This window comes from Aotus nancymaae, unplaced genomic scaffold (assembly GCF_030222135.1).
Source record: "Aotus nancymaae isolate 86718 unplaced genomic scaffold, 86718_ANA_hifiasm-v0.15.2.pri h1tg000010l, whole genome shotgun sequence".
Lineage (NCBI taxonomy): Eukaryota > Metazoa > Chordata > Mammalia > Primates > Aotidae > Aotus > Aotus nancymaae.
The window spans coordinates 38,635,096-38,655,168 of NW_026988421.1; the positions used below are offsets into that span (position 1 = coordinate 38,635,096).

General features: G+C 38.8%; 1 protein-coding gene across 1 annotated transcript in view; it reads right to left on the bottom strand.

Moving 5' to 3' along the window:
• The window catches only part of TNKS2 (tankyrase 2), a 71,404-nt gene extending 51,670 nt beyond the window's left edge, over positions 1–19,734 (bottom strand). Inside the window, exons 1-6 of the mRNA XM_012454767.3 lie at positions 19,272–19,734; positions 7,278–7,502; positions 3,620–3,715; positions 1,541–1,577; positions 1,296–1,371; positions 830–924 (exon numbers count right to left, since the gene is read on the bottom strand). Of these exons, the coding sequence (XP_012310190.2) occupies positions 830–924; positions 1,296–1,371; positions 1,541–1,577; positions 3,620–3,715; positions 7,278–7,502; positions 19,272–19,470 (728 nt within the window). The 5' untranslated portion in view covers positions 19,471–19,734. The remainder of the gene's footprint in view (positions 1–829; positions 925–1,295; positions 1,372–1,540; positions 1,578–3,619; positions 3,716–7,277; positions 7,503–19,271) is intronic.
• Between the last annotated feature and the right edge of the window lie 339 nt (positions 19,735–20,073).

The window sequence follows — 20,073 nt, forward strand, 5'->3', positions numbered from 1 at the left end:
TTTTACTTCTCGCTAATCATACCCATTCAACAAATCTCATCCATTCTTACACTGCAATATTTCTTGCATCCTTCATTTTCATTTCTTCTACCACATTATGGATCCTGATTATGCCGAAACCTCTAGAATGCTCACTTTCCTAACTGCTGTTTTTGCTTCTAGTCTCCTCTCTCTCCAATTTAGCCAAAACACTGCTTTCAAATGCACCTCCTAAAACTTCTTTTAGAATAATCATTCCCTTTGTTTCAGATCACGGAATGAAGTCTGAATTACTTTGACTAAATACCAAGTCCTCTAAAACCTGGTTCTCACCTATTTCTCTAATCCTAACCTTCATTTGTGTCTTGTGTGAATCAACTGCTCCAGCAAAGCTAGTCTAGTATCTGCTTTAGCACCCCCGACTTATCCCAATTGTCTTACAGAGTAATGTTCCCCAAACTCTTTGCTTTCTTGAATTGAGACCTGACTTTACATTCCAGGTCAAGTAACACCTCATTCTGAGGGATTTCCCAAACACCCCAGGCAACCATCACTAAGAGTCCCTCCTGGGAACTCCTGCAGTACTATCCTTCTCCATGACCCAACATTCGGTAGAGACCACATTGTATCCTTAGGTATCTTTTCATGCCCTCTGAAGTGTAATGTAAACCTTTTATGAGTGGTAGGCTTAAGGTTTTTTAATTTCCTGTGCCCTCAGAGCAACCTGCACGTTGTAAAAGCCCAATTATATATTAATGTTCTTTAGTAAAAATATGATTTTTATAAGGTTACAAAGATTGTTTTAAGACAGTAAGATTTAAAAAGTCCTCGTTTTTGTTCAAATGCTTACCCTTTATCTTTAGCATGGACATCAGCTCCATGTTGCAATAACAGCTGTACAATCTTTACTCTGTTATATCCTGCTGCCAAATGCAATGGAGTTGACTGAAATATTAATCAAATAAGTTAATGAAATTCAAATAACGGCTGAATAAAATGTGTGAGAAGGTAAAAACCCAAATATAAAACCAGAAAATCCAATTTTCACTGTCTAAGTAGTTATCCATTTGGTTTTACAAAATCCAACATACATATTGAAGGCATAGTATACAAGTTTATAAATTCACTATTGCATACAGGAAGCAAATAACTGTTTATCATCAATAAAATTTTACTAAGCTTAAGACTTTGAAATAGTGCTTAAAAGAAAACATCAGTACTTTCTTCAAATATATTTCAATTTATCATAAGATAAACACATCTTTATCTTTATGTTACCAGGAGATAAGCACAAACTCAGTTTCAAAAGCAAATACCTTTCTGCCATCACTTGCATGGCAGTTGACATTTAATGGTGTGAGTAGAGCCATCATTTTTTCTTCATTGCCACTCCTAGAATATAAAAAAAAGTATTAGCAATTTGCACTCTGTATCAGCTCTTCTTTGAGATATGTACTGTAACCATTAAAAACAATTTTTTTTTAAGTCTGCTTACTGTAAAAAAAAAAAAAAAGTTAATGGTGAAATATTCCTGTCACATATTTATAACATTAGTACGTACCTGGCACTTTCTAAGAGTTCATCTTTCTTATATTCACCTGTGAATTAGAAAAAAAAAGTATAGAAATTAAAAAGAAAAATCAATGACAGTTTTATGCAAAAAGATGCCCAATGAATTATAAAGTGATAAATTTGGAAATAAATTTCCAATAAATGGAAAATAGTTCATTAACAGATTATGTAGTTTAAAAGTATCTGCATGAAAAACAAACATAAAATACCTTTGTTATGGGAGTAAAAACAAGAATGATTCTATTTTACAATGAAGGGCAACCTCAACTATATAAAAACAATATGCTCAGGAAAAGGAGAGCCCAGAAGAAAATATACCAAAATATTAACAAAGTTTGTCTTGGGTCATAAATTATTGGTGACCTTTTCCTTTTTCCCTTCAAAATTCTTAAAATGAATAAGCTATTTTTTTTTTTTGTAACAGAGAAACAGAATATATCTACAACTTTGATCCAAACCTAAAGAAGGCTAGGTGTATTGGCTCATGTCTGTAATCCCAGTACTTTGGAAAGCTGAGGTGGGCAGGTGGCTTGAGCCCAAGAGTTAGAGACTAGCCTGGGGAACATGGGGAACCCTCTCTCTACAAAAAATACAAAAATTGGCTGGGTGTGGTGATGCATGCCTGTAATCTCAGCTACTCGGGAGACTGAGGATGCAGGATCACCTGAGCCCAGAGAGGTTAGGGCTGCAGTGAGCTGTGACTGCACCACTGCACTCCAGGCTGGGCGACAGAATGAGACCCTGATACACATACACACAAACACATACACCCCAACAACAACCAAAAAAACCCTAAACAAAAGGAAACACTATAGAATGACCAAAGAATCTATAGCAATACCGATTAAACATAATCATTAACATCTTTATGAACCTAGAAGATTTTTCAACACTAATATCATGTTTATTTAATGCTATTTTAAATATATACAAATATAAAAATGGATCAACTATGAACTCTTTATTTTTACAGCCTTTACTTTTACAAATGAATACAAACAAAACTAACAAAACTATAAAACCAGTAAAATTATATTAATATAATGATTTGCTGAATGACATCCAAACTGCTGCATACAATGTGAATTGTGTGCTGAGTGCCAAGGAAATGATTCTTTTGAACCCCAAGATTTAAAAAACAAAAATAAAAGCACAGAATAACATGAACTAGTGAAGGAGAAAATGAACACTGGATTGACAATCACAATAATAGTGCACACTTCTAGAAGTCTTTTCATGAAGAAGTCTAAATTTTCTCAGCAATGTTAGAAGAAATATTACAAAATCCAGCCACAGAGCTCATAGCAAAGCCCCTTAGGCTCTTGACTTTTAGATTAGGTATGATTCTAGTCATCATAAGGTAGGTAAGAATCTGGTAAATAATATGGCAGAGTTGCTAAGAGGAAAGCACACTGACAAGGGAGAAAAAATGTGAAGTGGATACAACTCAGGAAAGCTTGTCAATCTATACTCTAGCCTTATGCATAGGAAAAGGTTCCAAGGACATAAATATGTTACAGCAGAGTACAACTAGCATTCTTCATGGTACTAAAATGCATGTGCCTAGAATCCTCCTCTGAAAAGCCAACAGAATGGCTGGTGCTTTTTGAAAGGATTTCATCAAAAATGATTAAAATACATTAAAAAAAAATAGTACAGCGTATATATCCCTTACCTGAAATGCTTAAGACTAGAAGTGTTCTGAAGTTTGGATTAGAAATATTCAACCTGTACATAAAGGGGCAGGCCTAAGTTATCTGGAAAACTCAGGGGTATTAAAAAAATATCCTGAATACACTACAGCAACATACAATTATCTATCACCCTCTGCCCTCAAAAAGGCAACAATGACATACTTAAACATCAATTAGAAAAGAAAAGAAAGCTTTATTTTTCTTAGATAAGAATCAAATGTCAGCCATGTAGATGTAGAAAAGGATAGCTACTGAATTGACACTATTTTTTAAAATCTAGCTGAGGTCATTAATCACAGGAGGCAAATTTTCTACCTGGCAAGCTTGTTCTTTACAGGCTTCCTGGAATAACCAAAGAGGGTATACAGACTTACCAGTAAGCACTGCTTTGGCAGATGGATCCGCTAAATCCAATGCTGTCCTTCCATCTGTATTTCGGATAGTTGGCTCAGCTCCATGCTGTAAGAGCACTGCAAAATAGCAACACTATTTTGAAGTTCAATGGTAATCTTAACTTGATTTTAGTAAATCATTTTCTCAAGAATTCTGGTCCAGCAAAGTCTCAAAGTTGTTTAAAGACCTTTCACATCTTGTCAGAATGGGACCTGTTACATTTTAAATATAAAAATAATATATAAAGCATTCTATTATTTAATGCATTAAAGACACAGTAAATAAGTTTCCCCCCAGTTCAGTGTGAGATTCCTTTGCTATTTATATAGCTGGTGGCAAGTGACTAAGGATAGATAAGAGTGTATAAGGGAAAAAAAGGCAAGTTTGCTTGAAAGCTTGTTTTCTCATTCCAAAGGAACACTGCTTATGCTAGAAAGACTGTTCATCATGACAGAAATAAAATGTCTAAAGCTATAAATAGCCTGGGAACAGAGATGTGTAGGATCTTTAAGGGTGGAAAAAAAAGACACACACACAAAAAAGAAAATCACACAGGCAAATTCTTTTTTAAAAAACTGAATAGCTTCCTTATGCTTTCAACAAATTCTGTAAGGCCATCAGTCATTATCTCTCTATTCTTCAGGAAGGCTGAATAATCAACAGAAGGCTGTTTGTATTTGTCCACTATTGACACCATAATACAATGCACTTGTAAGGTACAAGGTAAGTGATCTAAGGAGTGGAGTAGATGCATTGAAACCAAGGTGCAAACTGCTCCTTACAAGGACAATTTTTCTTTGGAAAAATTTTAACTGAGGGATATATAAATAAAAGTTGCTAGCTGAGTAGTTTTTTGAGGTTAATTACACTGAATTTTGAGTTAAAATCCAAATACCGTCAATAGAATTAACAAACCCCAAATCAAAACTACTACATTATAATCAAAGGCACATAAAAAGAGAACTCTTGTGTTTTACTATATTATTATTTGTATTATTATGAAGATATTCCAGTACACTCTCTAAATAAGGAGCTGGAGGAAGACAAGCAAATACGTGCAGAAAGGAAGCTCAGCTCCTGTTCTTTGATAGGGTGAATTTCCATTCTGCTCTATTCCTATATATACCAGCACTGCTCAACAGAAATAAAATGTGAGCCACATAAATAATTCAAAATTTTCTAGTAACTAACTACATTAAAAAAGAAACAGTTCAAATTAATTACATCCAAAAGTTGTATATCTGCATTTATATTATAATCAATATAAAATTAGGTATTTTACTTTTTTTTGTACTAAGTCTCTGAAATACGGTATCCATTTTCCCCTTAGAGTACATCTCAATTCAGACATTGCAAGTCCTTAGCTACCATAATGGATAGTGCAGATTATAACTATATTTGGAAAACGCTACATTGTTAAAACTAATTAATTATATGTCTGAGATTATGAGGTACCAGATGATGGGTTATGTGGTAAAAATGATGTATTTGAACGTAGGGCAGGAACAATTTAAGATAACATATAGAAAAGGAGAATTGGGCAGAGGTAACTAGGATAGCCATTTCACATCTTTATAAATGACCTAATTTAAACTAAGCTGGTGATGTTGATATAAATAGTGATTTGGGATGGTGGGGGTGATCAGATCCAATTTAAGCCCAGCATAGGGCACCTGGACTTCTAGTGCACTCAACTGGCTTTCTAACTGATAGGGATTTCAACTGTCCCTGTTTTACATTAGGAAATAATGGAGTTAAGGTGGTAATGAGTCCAAAATCCCTGAATCTGTCTCACAAAAGTAAATACCAGGTTAATAAAAATCCTCAAAAAGATTTATCACATACTGTGTAATTTTCTTATTCATCCTGCCATTTCTATTCTCTTATCACCCTAAGTCATGCCTTCATCATTTCTCACCTGGGTTACTTTATAGCTTCCTAACTGGTCACCTTGATGCTATCTATCCATCCTACCCAGCCCCCTACCAGATTACTCTTTGTAAAATACAGACTTGCTTAATGACAGGGATATATTTTGAGAAATGCGTTGTTAGGTGAGTCCGTCATTGAGCCAACACCACAGGGTATACTTACACAAACATAGATGGTATAGCCCACCAAATACCTAGGCTACATGGTATAGCCTACTCCTCCTAGACTACAAACCTGAACAGCATATTACTGTACTAAATACCGCAGGCAATCGTAACAAAATGCTAAGTATATCTGTAACTAAATATGTCTAAATATGGTATAAAAGATAAGAAATGGTGTATCTGTATGGGACATTTACCATGAATAGAGCTTGCAGAACTGGAAGTTGCTCTGAGTGAGTAAGTGATGAGTAAATGTAAAGGCCTAGGATATTATACACGTTACTGCAGACTCTACATAAACACTGTACACTTAGCTATGTAAGTTTATTTTTAAAATATTTTTATTTCTTCAATTAACTTTAGCTTACTATAACCTTTTTAAACTTTTACTTTTTGACTTTTGTGGTAACAGCTTAAAACACAATGTACACCTATACAAAAATATTTTCTTTCTTCATGTCTTTATTCTATAAGCTTTTCTCTATTCAAAAAATTTTTTACAACTTTTATGTTGAAAACTAAGACACAGACACACATACTAGCCTCGGCCTACACAGGCTCAGTCATCAATATTACTGTCTTCCACCTCCACATCTTGTCCCACTGGAAGGTCTTTAGTGGCAATAACAATACATGGAGCTGTAATTTCCTGTAATAATGCCTTCATCTGGAACGTGTCCTAAAGGACCTGCCTGAGGCTGTTTTACAGTTAACTTTTTTAAAATTGCTGAGTATACTCTAAAAAAAAAATAAAAAGTATGGTAAACAAACAAACCAGTAACAAAGTTAGTTATGATCAAGTATTATGTAGTGTACATAATTTTGTATGCTATACTTTTATATGACTGTCAGTGCACTAGGTTTGTTACCCCAGCATCACCACAAAAACCTGAGTAATGCCTTGTGCTATGAAGTTAGGACAGCTATGAAGTCACTAGGTGACAGGGTTTTTTCAGCTCCATTATAATCTTATGGGACCACCCTTATGGAGTTACATGGAGCATGACTGTATACTATGTACTCTTATCACACTGTTCCCTTCCTCAAAAAAATCTTCAATATTCCGCACTGCCTACACATACTAATATCAAGCTCCTTAACCTGGTATTTAAAGCTTTTTATAAAGAAATCCCCATCTACCTTTATAACTCTTTCCCCACTGGAAAGACTTTCCCTTTCCCACTGGAAAGACTCCAGGAAGTAGGGCCTTGACTTGATCCTGCCAAGTCACTGTGCTCACTACCCTCTTAACACTCTCTATTCCCTTCCACCATGCCTTTATCTGGTTCTTTGTGTATTTTATCTCTCAAGAGAATGCAAGTTTCTAGAGAATAGGAACTTTGTATTCCATTCTCCAAAGAAGTACTATATACAAAAAGACACTCAGTCTAACCAATAGTGGTTAGATTAAATCATGGAATGTTCTTAAATATTTAAATTCCGCTTGACAGAATTTGATGATATGAACAAATCAGTTCAGTTCAGATTTAGCATAGTTACAACATTAGGAAGTAGGAAGAGTCAGAAAAGTAAATAATCTTACCAATGCAAACATCAGTCTTTCCTTTAATTGCAGCTTCATGGAGAGGAGTATAATTCCAATTATCTCGAGCATTGGGGTCTGCACCATTTCGCAAAAGGAGGTTGACTACTTCAGCATGACCAAACGAGCATGCATTATGAAGAGGAATAAGGCCCCCATCATCACGTGCTTGGACATTTGCACCATTTTGAAGCAAATATTCAACTACATCTTTCCGCCCAAAACCTAGAAGAAAACAAATTGTCCACACATAAGTTCAATGAGGAAAAGATATCAAATTAGAATAAGTACCATCTGTGGCTCACGCCTGTAATCCCAGCACTTTGGGAGGCTGAGGCGGGTGGATCACGAGGTCAAGAGATTGAGACCATCCTGGTCAACATGGTGAAACCCCGTCTCTACTAAAAATACAAAAAATTAGCTGGGCGTGGTGGCATGTGCCTGTAATCCCAGCTACTCAGGAGGCTGAGGCAGGAGAATTGCCTGAACCCAGGAGGCGGAGGTTGCGGTGAGCCGAGATCGCGCCATTGCACTCCAGCCTGGGTAACAAGAGCGAAACACCGTCTCAAAAAAAAAAAAAAAAAGAATAAGTACCATCCACGCTAAAATGTTTCAGGTTGAAAAATAACCGACTCAACAATTCAAGAACTAATTAATGGAAAGGTGATCAGAAATATATCAATAACTAACCTTACTGATAAAGCTAGAGGGACTCTACACTAAACAGTAGTGGTAGCTAAGTAGTGCCTTGGGTGGTACTATTACTACTAACCTCAGAGAAAGATTACAGAATCAGTGACTGAAAGCTCAAAGTTCAAATGTTTCTCGCTCTACAATAGAGTTTTGTATATTTAGTATATATATATTTTCAGATGTTCAAACTATAAAACTTGAATATGTAAATCACAACCTTATGAAAGTGACAAAACTCTTGCTAGAATTCCTTTCCCACATCTACCTTACAGAATGTTTCAGCTAAACTAGGGGATTACGAGAACCAACAAAAAAAAGATCAGCTTACAGCTAATATTTGTCTATGTAGTGAGACACAGATGACTCCAGGCCAAAGTGTGAAATCTGGTGTCTTCAAAGAAGCCCCTACTTTGCCATTTGCACAACGCATATAACTTCTTGCCATGTTGGAGGCCTCCTTTAGATACCAACATTCCACAGTTCTGCTCAACTGCCCCCAAATCAAATAAAACAAAAAAGTCTGGTAATTCATTTATACTGGTTTACAGATTTAGCACCAATGAGTTTCAATCTCTTATCATTCCCATATATTAGTACTTGAAATCTTTTTACAGCTAGTTGTGAAATGATAAGGCTTTTAGGCATATGTTAAAGCAGATGGAGTGGTCTACAAAGTGTTGGGGTAGAGAGAAAGTAACCGCTCACTCTTCTGAAATTTCTCCATTCTATTCTTAAAGCCACCAAGTCTGAATGTAGTTCTTCCAAGATGACCAGCAATGAGAACAGATAAGAAAGTAATGGTACAGTCTTTCTAAGGTGAATGCCTGGGGTTGGCCTGACTGCAGCTGACGGAAGAGCTAAAGATAGTTGAAAAGATTAACTGCTTTTGTCTTAACATTGCTGGGCTCTGTGGTCACAAAGATGAGTATCTTTATATCTTTGATTCTTTCTCCTCTCAAAGAGCTCATAATTTAAGATAGGCAGATTTTAAAGTTCAATACAATGTAATTGCTATGTATATATAAAGTGCTACTAGAGCTCAAAGAAGGCAACTCCTAAACTAGGGGAAAGCAGAGTGGAAAGGACGTGCCTAAGGTGATTCCAGTGCTGACAACTAAGCTGAAAGCATACAGAAAAATAAAAGATCATTAAGAAAACGAGAAGAGGAGTGAGAGGTGAGAGAAAGGAGATTGGCAAGGAAGGGTACTGTAGTTCAGGCAGAAGAAAAAATGTACACAGACATGGAAGTATGAAAGAACAAATGCTGGCCAGATATGGTGGCTCACGCCTGTAATCCCATCACTTTTTGAAGCCAAGTCAGGCGGATCACCTGAGGTCAGGAGTTTGAGACCAGCCTGGCCAACATGGCGAAACCATGTCTCTACTAAAAATACAAAAATTAGCAGGGCATGGCGGTGTGCATCTGTAATCCCAGCTACCCAGGAGGCTGAGGCAGGAGAATCTCTGGAACCCGAAGGGCAGAGGCTGCAGTAAGCAGAGATTGCGCCACTGCACTCCAGCCTGGGTGATTGAGCAAGACTCCATCTCAAAAAAAAAAAAGAAAGAACAAATGCTTCCTAACAGTCAGGACACAGAATGCCAAAGGGGGCAGATGCTAGATCAGGAGTGTGGCAGGTTAAGGTAGCACCTGGACTGTGTCCCATAAATTAGTATTTTTCAAATTGTTTTCAGACGGCAGATTTTTTTTTTTTTTTTGAAACAGAGTTTCGCTCTGTCACCTAGGCTGGAGTACAGTGGTGCGATCTTGGCTCACTGCAACCTCTGCCTCCCTGGTTCAAGGATTTTCCTGCCTTAGCCTCCTGAGTAGCTGGGACTACAGGTGTGCACCATCATCCCCGGCTAATTTTTTTGCATTTTTAGTAGACACAGGGTATTGCCACATTAGGCAGGCTGATCTCAAACTCCTGACCTCAAGTAATCTGCCCAACACAGCCTCCCAAAGTGCTGGGATTACAGGTGTGAGCCACCACGCTCAGCCCAGACAGCAGATTTCAATTAGATCTTATTTAAGATTATAACAAGTACATGTCATGTTTACTGCTAAATTCCCAATGCCTAGTACATAGTTGGCATTCATAGAGTTGCAAATTAATTGAATAAAATAAAAACTATTCTGGTTGAATCCTCCTTCTTCTCCTCACAAAGACCCAAAAGAAAATATTAATGTATCCCTGAGCACCTCTTAGAAACAGTTTGAAAAATACTACAAAACAGTCACAGAATTATATATTTAAGGCAGTATTTGCCCCTGCCTTTTTTTTTTAAGAAAGATCACCTTGGCAACTGTGTGAATAAATGAATCAAATGCAAAGATAGGCAGTAGACAGGTCCTTAAGTTTTATAACACTACGTGTCACAGTCTAGGTGACAGATAAGGGCTAAAATTAAGACTGATTTGGTGGTTAGGATAGTATATTCACATGGTTCATGTGAACACAATGGGTAATATTCACATGGCTAGTGAAGCCTTCCTCCCACCCCTGTTCCCAGCTTCCCAGTTCCCTTCCTTCTATCACTTTTTTTCATATACCTTTAAGTTACTGTATATATATACAAGCAAACATCTGCTAATATATATATTTAAAGATAGTGTTTACATCTTCCTTTCTTTAAAAAAAATATATTATTAATAATATCCCATAAATCAACACGTATTAGTATTGTATATATTTTCTGGATTGAAAGTATCAAAATGTAACTAGTTCCATTCTCACACATAGTTAGGTTGTTTCCAATCTTACTATTTTTTTTTTTTTTTTTTGAGACGGAGTTTCGCTCTTGTTACCCAGGCTGGAGTGCAATGGCGCGATCTCGGCTCACTGCAACCTCCGCCTCCTGGGTTCAGGCAATTCTCCTGCCTCAGCCTCCTGAGTAGCTGGGATTACAGGCACGCGCCACCATGCCCAGCTAATTTTTTTTTTGTATTAGTAGAGACGGGGCTTCACCATGTTGACCAGGATGGTCTCGATCTCTTGAACTCGTGATCCACCCGCCTCGGCCTCCCAAAGTGCTGGGATTACACCAATCTTACTATTAACACACACTACTGCCAAGGTTTTGGCCTGTGTAATGGAAGACTGAAGGTGCCATCAACTGAAATGGGGGCAAGGCTGCAGATGAAAATAGATTTGTGGCAGAAGATGAGAAGTCCAAGTTTTAGACAAGTCCTATCTCACTGGGGGCTTCTTGCTTCCTCTACCCAATTTCTAAATGTTGAGATTCCTTAAGACTCAGTTCTCTACCATCTTTTTAGATAATCTTATCTGATCCCATGGCTTTAAATACCACTTAGATACATAACCCTCAAATTTAAACCTCCATTCTAGCCTTTTAACTCAAATTCCATAATGTTTACTTAACATATATCCTTCTGGATATTTTAAAGGTACCTGAAACTCAACATGTTTCCAACTTCTATTTCCACTGACACTACCTTACTCCAACCACTATCACCTCCAGCGTAAACTCCTGCAATACTCTCTCCAAAATAAATTCTCTCATTTCCACTTCTGTCTCTAGTGACCTTTTAAAAACAATCATATCACAGCCCTGTTTAAAATGTTGCTTGGCTTCCCATTGCTGCTCTTAGAATAAAATTCAAATACTCTACTATGGCCTTAAAAGCTCTATCATGAACTGGCCCTCACCTTCTTCTCTAATTTCAATTCACACAATTCTTCCCTTTCCCAACTATGATACAGCTTTCTTTCAGTTTGTCAAGTATGCCAGTGACTTGGTACATGCTGCCCTTCTGCTGCTTGCAGTGCTCTTCCCTTGCACATAGCATCCTTGCTTCTACTCACTACCTGGTTTGTTTAAATGTCACCATCTTAAGAAGGTTATCCCTGACCATCCTATCTACAACAGTCCATTCTGCCCATCCACATTTTTTTCCTATCTTCACACTATTTAGTTGGTCTGTCTCCCACCTCCTCCACTAGAATGCAAGCTCCATACAAGCAGGGATTTTTGTCTCTGCTGTTCATAGCATTATTTCTTGGCACTTATTACACTTTGTAATTACTGTTTACTATTTTCTAGACTCTTAGTTCCATGAAGGACAAGAGCCATGTGCATCTTAATTCGTTACTTCCCCAGCATCCTTCAGAGTACATGGTACAGAGTAATTTGTTGATATTTGCTGAATTAATATCATGGTATGTGAAAAGGAAGCTGAGAAGTAAAACTAAGAAAGAATGGCACTGCAGAAGCCAAATAGGAAAAATTTAAAGACAGGAAGGTCAACTCTTGTCATTATCCCTGACTTCAGCCTTCCTTCCTGATCCCTCCCCCGATATGATCAATCAATTGTTGATCATATTGTCCTCCCAAAGTAGGCTATCCACAGTTGTCCTAATCAATGGTTCTGCTATCCCAACCACTTAGCACTCAACTGCAGGAAATGCTTTTAGAAAAAGGCTTCTTAGCCAGGCATGGTGGCCCACACCTGTAATCCCAACACTTTGGGAGGCCAAGACGGGCAGATCACCTGGGGTCAGAGGTTCAAGACTAGCCTGATCAACATGGAGAAACCCCATCTCTACTAAAAATACAAAATTAGCTGGGCATGGTGGCACATGCCTGTAATCCCAATTGGGATTGGGAGGCTGAGGTGGAAGAATTGCTTGAACCCAGGAGGCGGAGGTTGTGGTGAGCTGAGATCATGCCATTGCACTCTAGCCTGGGAAACTAGAGTGAAATTCCATCTCAAAAAAAAGAAAAGGGCTTCTTAAATTGGAGAGTAAGAGAAAAAGAGTCAAAATAAAGAAAAACTTGTAAAGCTAATTCTATCTTCATAAAGTTATTTGATGTACCCAAGCATTTTAGAATAAGGATTACTATTTCTTCAGCAGTAATAAGTATATCTGAAGGAAGCAAGATGGTGACTCACAGGGAGTTACCCTCAGAAAGGAGAGTTAGGTGTGCACAGAAATAGCTGGAGTAAAACATCTAGCTGTTACAAGAGACAGTGTCAACTGGAAAGGTATCTGTCCCAAAGGACTGGTGATCTAAAAAGAAGGTCAAGCAGTAAACCTTCTGTCAAAATAAAACTGGAAAGAGAAGAGGGTTGCGTGAAACCAGAGTTAAAGAGAAAGACATTACTGAAACTGAAGTTTTAGCTGAGGCATTCGATATGGGTAGAATGGGTCAAGTGATTATATCCACACAGTTACCAACATTCCAAGACACAGATTACTTCTATGTCAATGTCTCTGTATCAACATGATTTCCTAGTCATTAAGATGTCTGAAACCAGTCTGGTCACTGATAGTATAGATCAGTATGTTTTTACAGTCACACTGTAAAGACTACAATATGTGAGAGAATGTAATCTGCTATGCTGAGACAGTAGATGAAGAGTTGAGATTTTGAATGTTTGAAGCCACATCTTGGGCACTTAAAAGAAAAAAAAGCTGTTGGGAGTTTGATAAGATTTAAGATACTTACTGGACGGGTGCGGTGGCTCACACCTGTAATCCCAGCACTTTGGAAGGCAGAGGTGGGTGGATTACCTGAGGTCAGGAGTTCGAGACCAGCCCAGCCAACATGGCAAAACCCCATTTCTACTAAGAAATATAAAAATTAGGCAGGTGTGGTGGTGTGCACCTGTAATCCCAACTACTTGAGAGGCCGAAGCAGGAGACAGGAGAATTGCTTGAACCTGGGAAGTGGAGGTTGAAGTGCAGCCTGGGTGACAAGAGTGAAACTGTGGGCCCCTCCTCCCCACAAAAAAAAACTACTTCCCAAACTGAGGAGTAATTCTTGATAAAATCCCTATTGTTACGGTCTCAAAAACAGTTCAAAGTAGTTCTGTTAAGCATTAATTTCTTGAAGAAAAAATGATTTGCAGGGTATATTCTGATCACGTTCTCACTGGCCAGGTAGAACATGAATAGGCATATCCTCAGAGTCAATGTCAATCTCCATATTCTAAGGATCTCTTTATGAGGAACCAGAAGCCTAAATAAAGTTGGTGGTCATGGTTGCTCAGGACACACCGTAGTTTATTTTGTAATTATGGAACAGCACTCTACTTCAAACACTGCTGTACTTGTAAAAATTCTGATGAAACCATATATGTAGTATGAATCTACTGTAAAGTGCTTACAGTTAAGCAAAGCAGGCCTATTTGTAAAGTATATTTGTTGACCACATTAACCATGTGTCAGTTAATAGCAGGCATTGTGTCCTGTTCATTTCTGTTTACTCAGGGACAAGGTCAGTGTCTGGCATATAGAAGGACTTGACAAACATTTGTTTAACGCATGTCTAATACTCTGCTGGAATAGCAAAGGACCCTCACAAAGAATATGGTATTAATGATTTGTGACAACTAAGAAAAGCAGTCTCTTGTCAAATTTATTACTTATCTAGATGCCATCAGTTTCAGCAGCGCCAGGTACTGCTTGCCAACCATGACTATTATTAATAATATCATATTTTGCTGTTATACTGGAAACATGCTTTCATCTGAATGGCTTCCCAAAAGCTGTGAGGCAGTCAAGTCACTACAGAGAAACCAACTTAGACTCTTGGGAAGTTTAAGTGCTAACCCCCTCCTGTCTTTTATAGTCCAAAGGTGGGATTAATAACTGATAACACAATTGGTCCATACGAGATGGTGATGTTTTGCAATATCTAAAGGTAGGCTATCACACACGGTTCTGTCCAAAGGCAAAGTTCTGGAAAAATGTCAACAAATACCATAAAACAAAGCTCCTGTGGTCTGGGAGATTGGAAGGTATAATCAAACAGCTTTCAAGCAGCCTTTAGCCAGGATGCTTAGTGACAGATTTTTTCTGAGGAATGTCACTTTAAACTTCTCATTTACTATTTTAAGTTACAAGGTTTCCCTCTGTTGCCCAGGTTAGAGTGCAATGGCACAATCTCGGCTCACTGCAGCCTTGATCTCCCTGGCTCAAGTAATCCTCCATCTGTAGCCTCCCAAGTAGCTAGGACTATAGACCTGCACTACCATGCCTGGCTAATTTTTCTATTTTTTTTTGTAGATACAAAGTTTCGCCATGTGGCCCAGGCTGCTCTTGAACTCTTGAGCTCAAGTGATACTCCTGCCTTTGGCTCCCAGAGTGTCAGGCCTGTGCCACCATGCCTGGCTCATTTTTCTTTTTTCTTTTTCTTTTTTTGTAGAGATGAGGTTTCACCATGTTGCCCAGGCTGGTCTTGAACTTTTGAGTTCAGGTGATACTCCTGCCTTTGCCTCCCAGAGTCCTAGAATTATAGTGTGTGGCACCATGCCTGGGCCTCATTTACTATTAACTTTAGTTTCCTAAGATCCAGCAAAATTATTTCCCACATATATTTCGTAAGAATGAAAAATACAAAGGAGAGGGCTTTGCCCATCTCTACTTGGGATATACTGTCTGGCCAGATTAGTAGAAACTTGGAAAAAAACACCATGGCCTGTGGGGTGATGAAATTTTGACCACCTGAATAGGAGAATACTGAAAGGAGTATTCCAAACTCTTGTTATTGAAGCCAACTGTCTACCTCTAAATCCAGCAAGAGCTGAGGGAAAAGGCATACCTCAAAATCTTATAATAGATTGGGAGATTTGATAAGTAAAGAAAGATTATGAATTCCTAAACAGACTAATCTTTATTTGATACTAGGGTTTCCTGCTGATACATAAATGATTTAATTACATTCCATAGCAGAAACCAATCCTGAAAACAACAATCTATAATTGTAGTTCTAGGTTCAGTAAATTTTGTGCATCTCTTACAACTATGATGTTGACCTACAACCAAAGAAAGGTTATTGGAGGTCTCCAATAGTTACCATTTTGGGAAAGGATTATGAACGGCAGTCACAGAAGCTAGTATATCTTTGGTAGTTGAGCAGCTAAAACCTTCACTTGGAGGAAATCTGCCCACTTTCTTGTACCAGCCTGTTGGTCAAACTAGGCTGAAATCCTCTGTACAACACCTCTGAAAAAAGCCAATCGAGCCACTGCTTGAATACTTCAGCCAGTTCAATGGCTGAATATTGTTAAAGGTTGTCTGACCCCTTGTAACCTTTCCCTTATTGGCCTTAGTTTTGACAAGTAATATCTACGTACTCTTTGTGATTCTTCCACATATGTGAAGACAGTAACATGGTGTAGTCTTCTTCCATCTCTAGAATATGCAGCATGAATTTTTCTATCTATGCTTGTGCAATAAATTTTGGATGCTCTGATTCTACTTTCCTCCTCTGGGTAAAAAAAAAATCCCTTATATTTGATTCACAGAATTGAATATAATAATCCAAGTTCAGTCTAACTGGTCCAATGTATATGGTTCAGTAGCATACTCATACTAACAGTAACATAACATACTATAAATATAAAACAAGTGTTACCTTGTTTAGTAGGACTCTACAATGCAAGCTCCTATCCCTGCTCCAAGAGTTCTAAGATTGTAAGGAATGTCACATATTTCTTTCATTTCTATGATGGGCATCAAGATGACTTTCTCCCCAAGTTTGTGTCACTTCTTCTTTACTTTTTAGAAGTAAGTTCAGAGAAGCAGTCTTCTTTACTGAAATTTGCTGTTTTCTAGGGCATTAACTTGTCAAGAATCTCAGATATTTTTACTTTTAGTAAAATTAGAGCAACAGCTACCCTACTACCACCAACTTGCCTCTACAAGTTCTATTATGTGCTGCCAAAAAATCATTCCTATCTTGTGTATGTCTGTGTATGGTGGGGGGCAAGTGGCAGGCAGACTGAAAAGGAAACAATTTTCAGAGTCATTTTTCTCCTAAGAAATTACTTCTTAAATAATATTTATCTAGAAGAAAAGCATGCAATCTAGTTCAATAATAAAAAAACGCCTAGTAGTAGAAAAATTCCTGTTCATGTTGACTATCTTTTTCATTAACAGAACTTAATTGTCTTGGTGCTGGCAACTGATTATTCTTTTAATTGAACTAACTTTTTTGAGGATGAAATTAAACCAAATTTTTTCTAAACTGATTTTCATATTTTGTGGTCTGCATGCACCTCTCAGTCCTAATATTACTTATGAATCAAAACAAAAAGACAAAAACAAGCCTTCCACCAATAAAACCTCCAAACTTTAATCAGCTAAAAAAATTTTTAAATAATGATGTCTCCCAGCCTCTCCAATAGCTCACCCTATGATTGATGTACAAACACAGGAAACTGCTTGGTCAGGCAGTTATATAATACTACCACCTATGTTGAACTTCCAACAGTATGCTTGCAGGCACATTAAGATGACTGATAACTCACTACCTACAAGAGATTATAGAGAATAATTATAGACAATATGTATTCTCCACATATTGAGTGAAAAGGTAGTTGGACGCACTTAAAAAACTTCTCTCTGATAAATCTAAAATTTAGATTAAATTTACAAAGTCAATTTTTAAAAAGGTTTCTTATATGCTTGGATTTAAGTACAGGACTTTAAAAGTTCTGGTTGAATGAAGATTCCCCCCCTCACCTCCTGTTAATTTTTATTACTCTCCTTTCATACCTTTAACTATTAATCTTATAACCTATACCTGATAATTTGGGTAAGTTGTGAGGGTTGGGTGGTTTCCAAAATATTAAATCTTCCATTTCAACTTGAACAAACAAAATGAAATCTATGTAAAAAATGCTTTGAAATGTTGGAACAGAACTGAAGGTAGGAAGGTAGAGAAGGAACAAGGTCACTGAGCTGATACTCATAACCTTACACCTCTAAATATTACTATTTTCAGATATGAACTCATTAATACACCAAATTCTTGAAAGGTAGCAACTAAGATCTTTCTGGACTATTTTTATCCCACAGATCAAATGAACAGACTCTAAGTAACCCTACCCTTCGGCTTATGTATCAGTTGGTTGTGACAGTTTGCCAAATCAGTTGTTTAAATATTGACTACATGGTCAAACAGGACAATCTGAATTAGCTGAAGAACAGCAGCACTTACCATCAAAATTTCGGGTAAAATTTTGGCTAACTAGGTGTGATTTGACTTAAGTATTCTTCCTTCTCTTTCCATTGCCCACAAACTGTTTCTAGTTCTCCCACCTAGGTTCCCCAGACTTTCTTTTTTTAAAAAGACTCCCCAGTGTAAATCCAACAAAGATGCAATTGATCAAAAAAGCATACCTCCTGGTAGTGTTTACATTTAAAACTCGGAACAGGGTAAAACGAACAAATCTCCAATTGGTACAAAGTGTAAAAGTAATGTTTGTGAAAGAGGAAACCTTTCTCGCTGCTCCTTTTCTCTTCATCACTCTAGCCCCAAAAGAACAGGAGCACTTTAAAATGTATTCCCTGCTTTTTCAAAAAATTGTTTTTAACAATCATGAAATACACAAAACAAAAAACCGGGATGGTCAGAGGTAAGAGGAGGTACTCCCATTTTCAATCACACATGGCTCACCTGAAGTTAGAAACAGTCATGATCTTTCTTTCCTACAAGTGAAAAACATGTATGCTTTATGGGAATAAGCTGAATATCCCATCTCTGGTTCTTTTAAATTCTTTGACTAAATTTAATATGCTTACATCATAAAGTGAATCTAATAAATATTAAAAGAAAGTAATTCATCTAAATCTCAGAATGAAGCAAGGTTAGTTCCAACTTATATTCTAGATCCAAGCTAAAGTACTTGCACCATCTTTTCTATTATACTACTACTTTCCACCTCAACTTGTGTGTGTGTGTGTCAAAGACTTCCCGCACCCAGCCTAGTCAGATTTCAGTTCTCCCAAACTTGCCTATTTCCAGTTGCAGTCACTCCAGAAACTTGCTGATTGGCTATTCTGATAAACCAATTAACGCTAATGTGTCAAAGGCCTATTAAGCTACTCCTCCGAAATTACATCCTCGCATTTTACAAAGTCCTTCAAGACCTTAATCCAAATGGAACTTGCAAGAATGAAAAATTTTGGAGGTAACTGATCGTTTAAATCATAAGGTCTATTTACTAAAGTCTCCCACTCTTTCTTGTGTGTAGACGCCTTCTAGGGTAACAAGACCGGAAGCTGGTACAGGTATTGTACCAACAAAACAAAGCTAAAACCCCAAACCACCCCCTCCCCTCGGCAAAAACAAAACAAAAACTTCCAGTGAGTGTGGCACGCTCACCCAACACCCAATCTCCTCAGTCCCCACCGGAAGAGAGGGAGATCACCAAGACCACAGTCCTTAAGGGACAGGTAGAGGGGTGGAGGAGCACTGGTTTCAGGCCTAGGAGCCCCGGGTGCGCAGGTGGGGTCTAGAGCGAGGCGAGGGGGCGCTGGCCCGGGTTACCTGCGGCGAAGTGCAGCGGAGTTGATTTCCTGCCCGCCGTGTCGCGGCTGTTCACCTTCTCCGGCGTCACCAGCCTCTTGACTCGCTCCACGTCCCCATTGCGGCACGCCTCGAATAGCTCTCGGGCAGCTGGCTCCATTGCCTCGGCCGCCGCACTCGCGCAGGCCGCTCCCCCGCCGGCGCAGCGGCGGCCCGACATGATCCTGGCCGCCGCCACCGCCAGCAGCAGCGCCAGCAAGGGCAGCAGGAGCCCCGGCCCCGCGAGCAGGAGGGCGAGGCCCCCCGGAGGAGAGGCGCTCAGGGCCCGGGCCGGTTGGCTCCCTGCTGTCACCGGATCCGGCGCAGTCCCATAGCGGTGCCGAAGAGCACCCTTAGCTCGGCTCCCTTCCCCCAGCTGCCCTGCTGCGGCAGAGGCAGCGCGAATCTGCCGGCCGAGCCCTGAAGCGACGCGGCGGCGGAAGCTGGCAAAGTCCCTCCTGCCAGCTCCGCCGAGCCCTGGGAGAGCACGTGACGTCGTCCCGCGCGTGCGCAGTAACCGGGCATCGGCCGTGCAGGTTTCGGCGAGCGGGGCTTCGCGGAAGGGTTTGTGGGAAATATGTAGTGACAGGCTTCGCAGGAGAAGGGGCTTCGTCCCATCGCCATCTTTGCGGTGGGTTCTGCTGAAGCTGAACGGTCCTGCACATTGTTTTTTTTTTTAAGTCCTGGGCTTTTCAAGCCGAACTTCCTCACTACCATTACACTGAAAAAGAGCCCTTGAAAGTTTTGCTCCGATCTTGCATATTCTTTCGGAAGTAAATTGTCC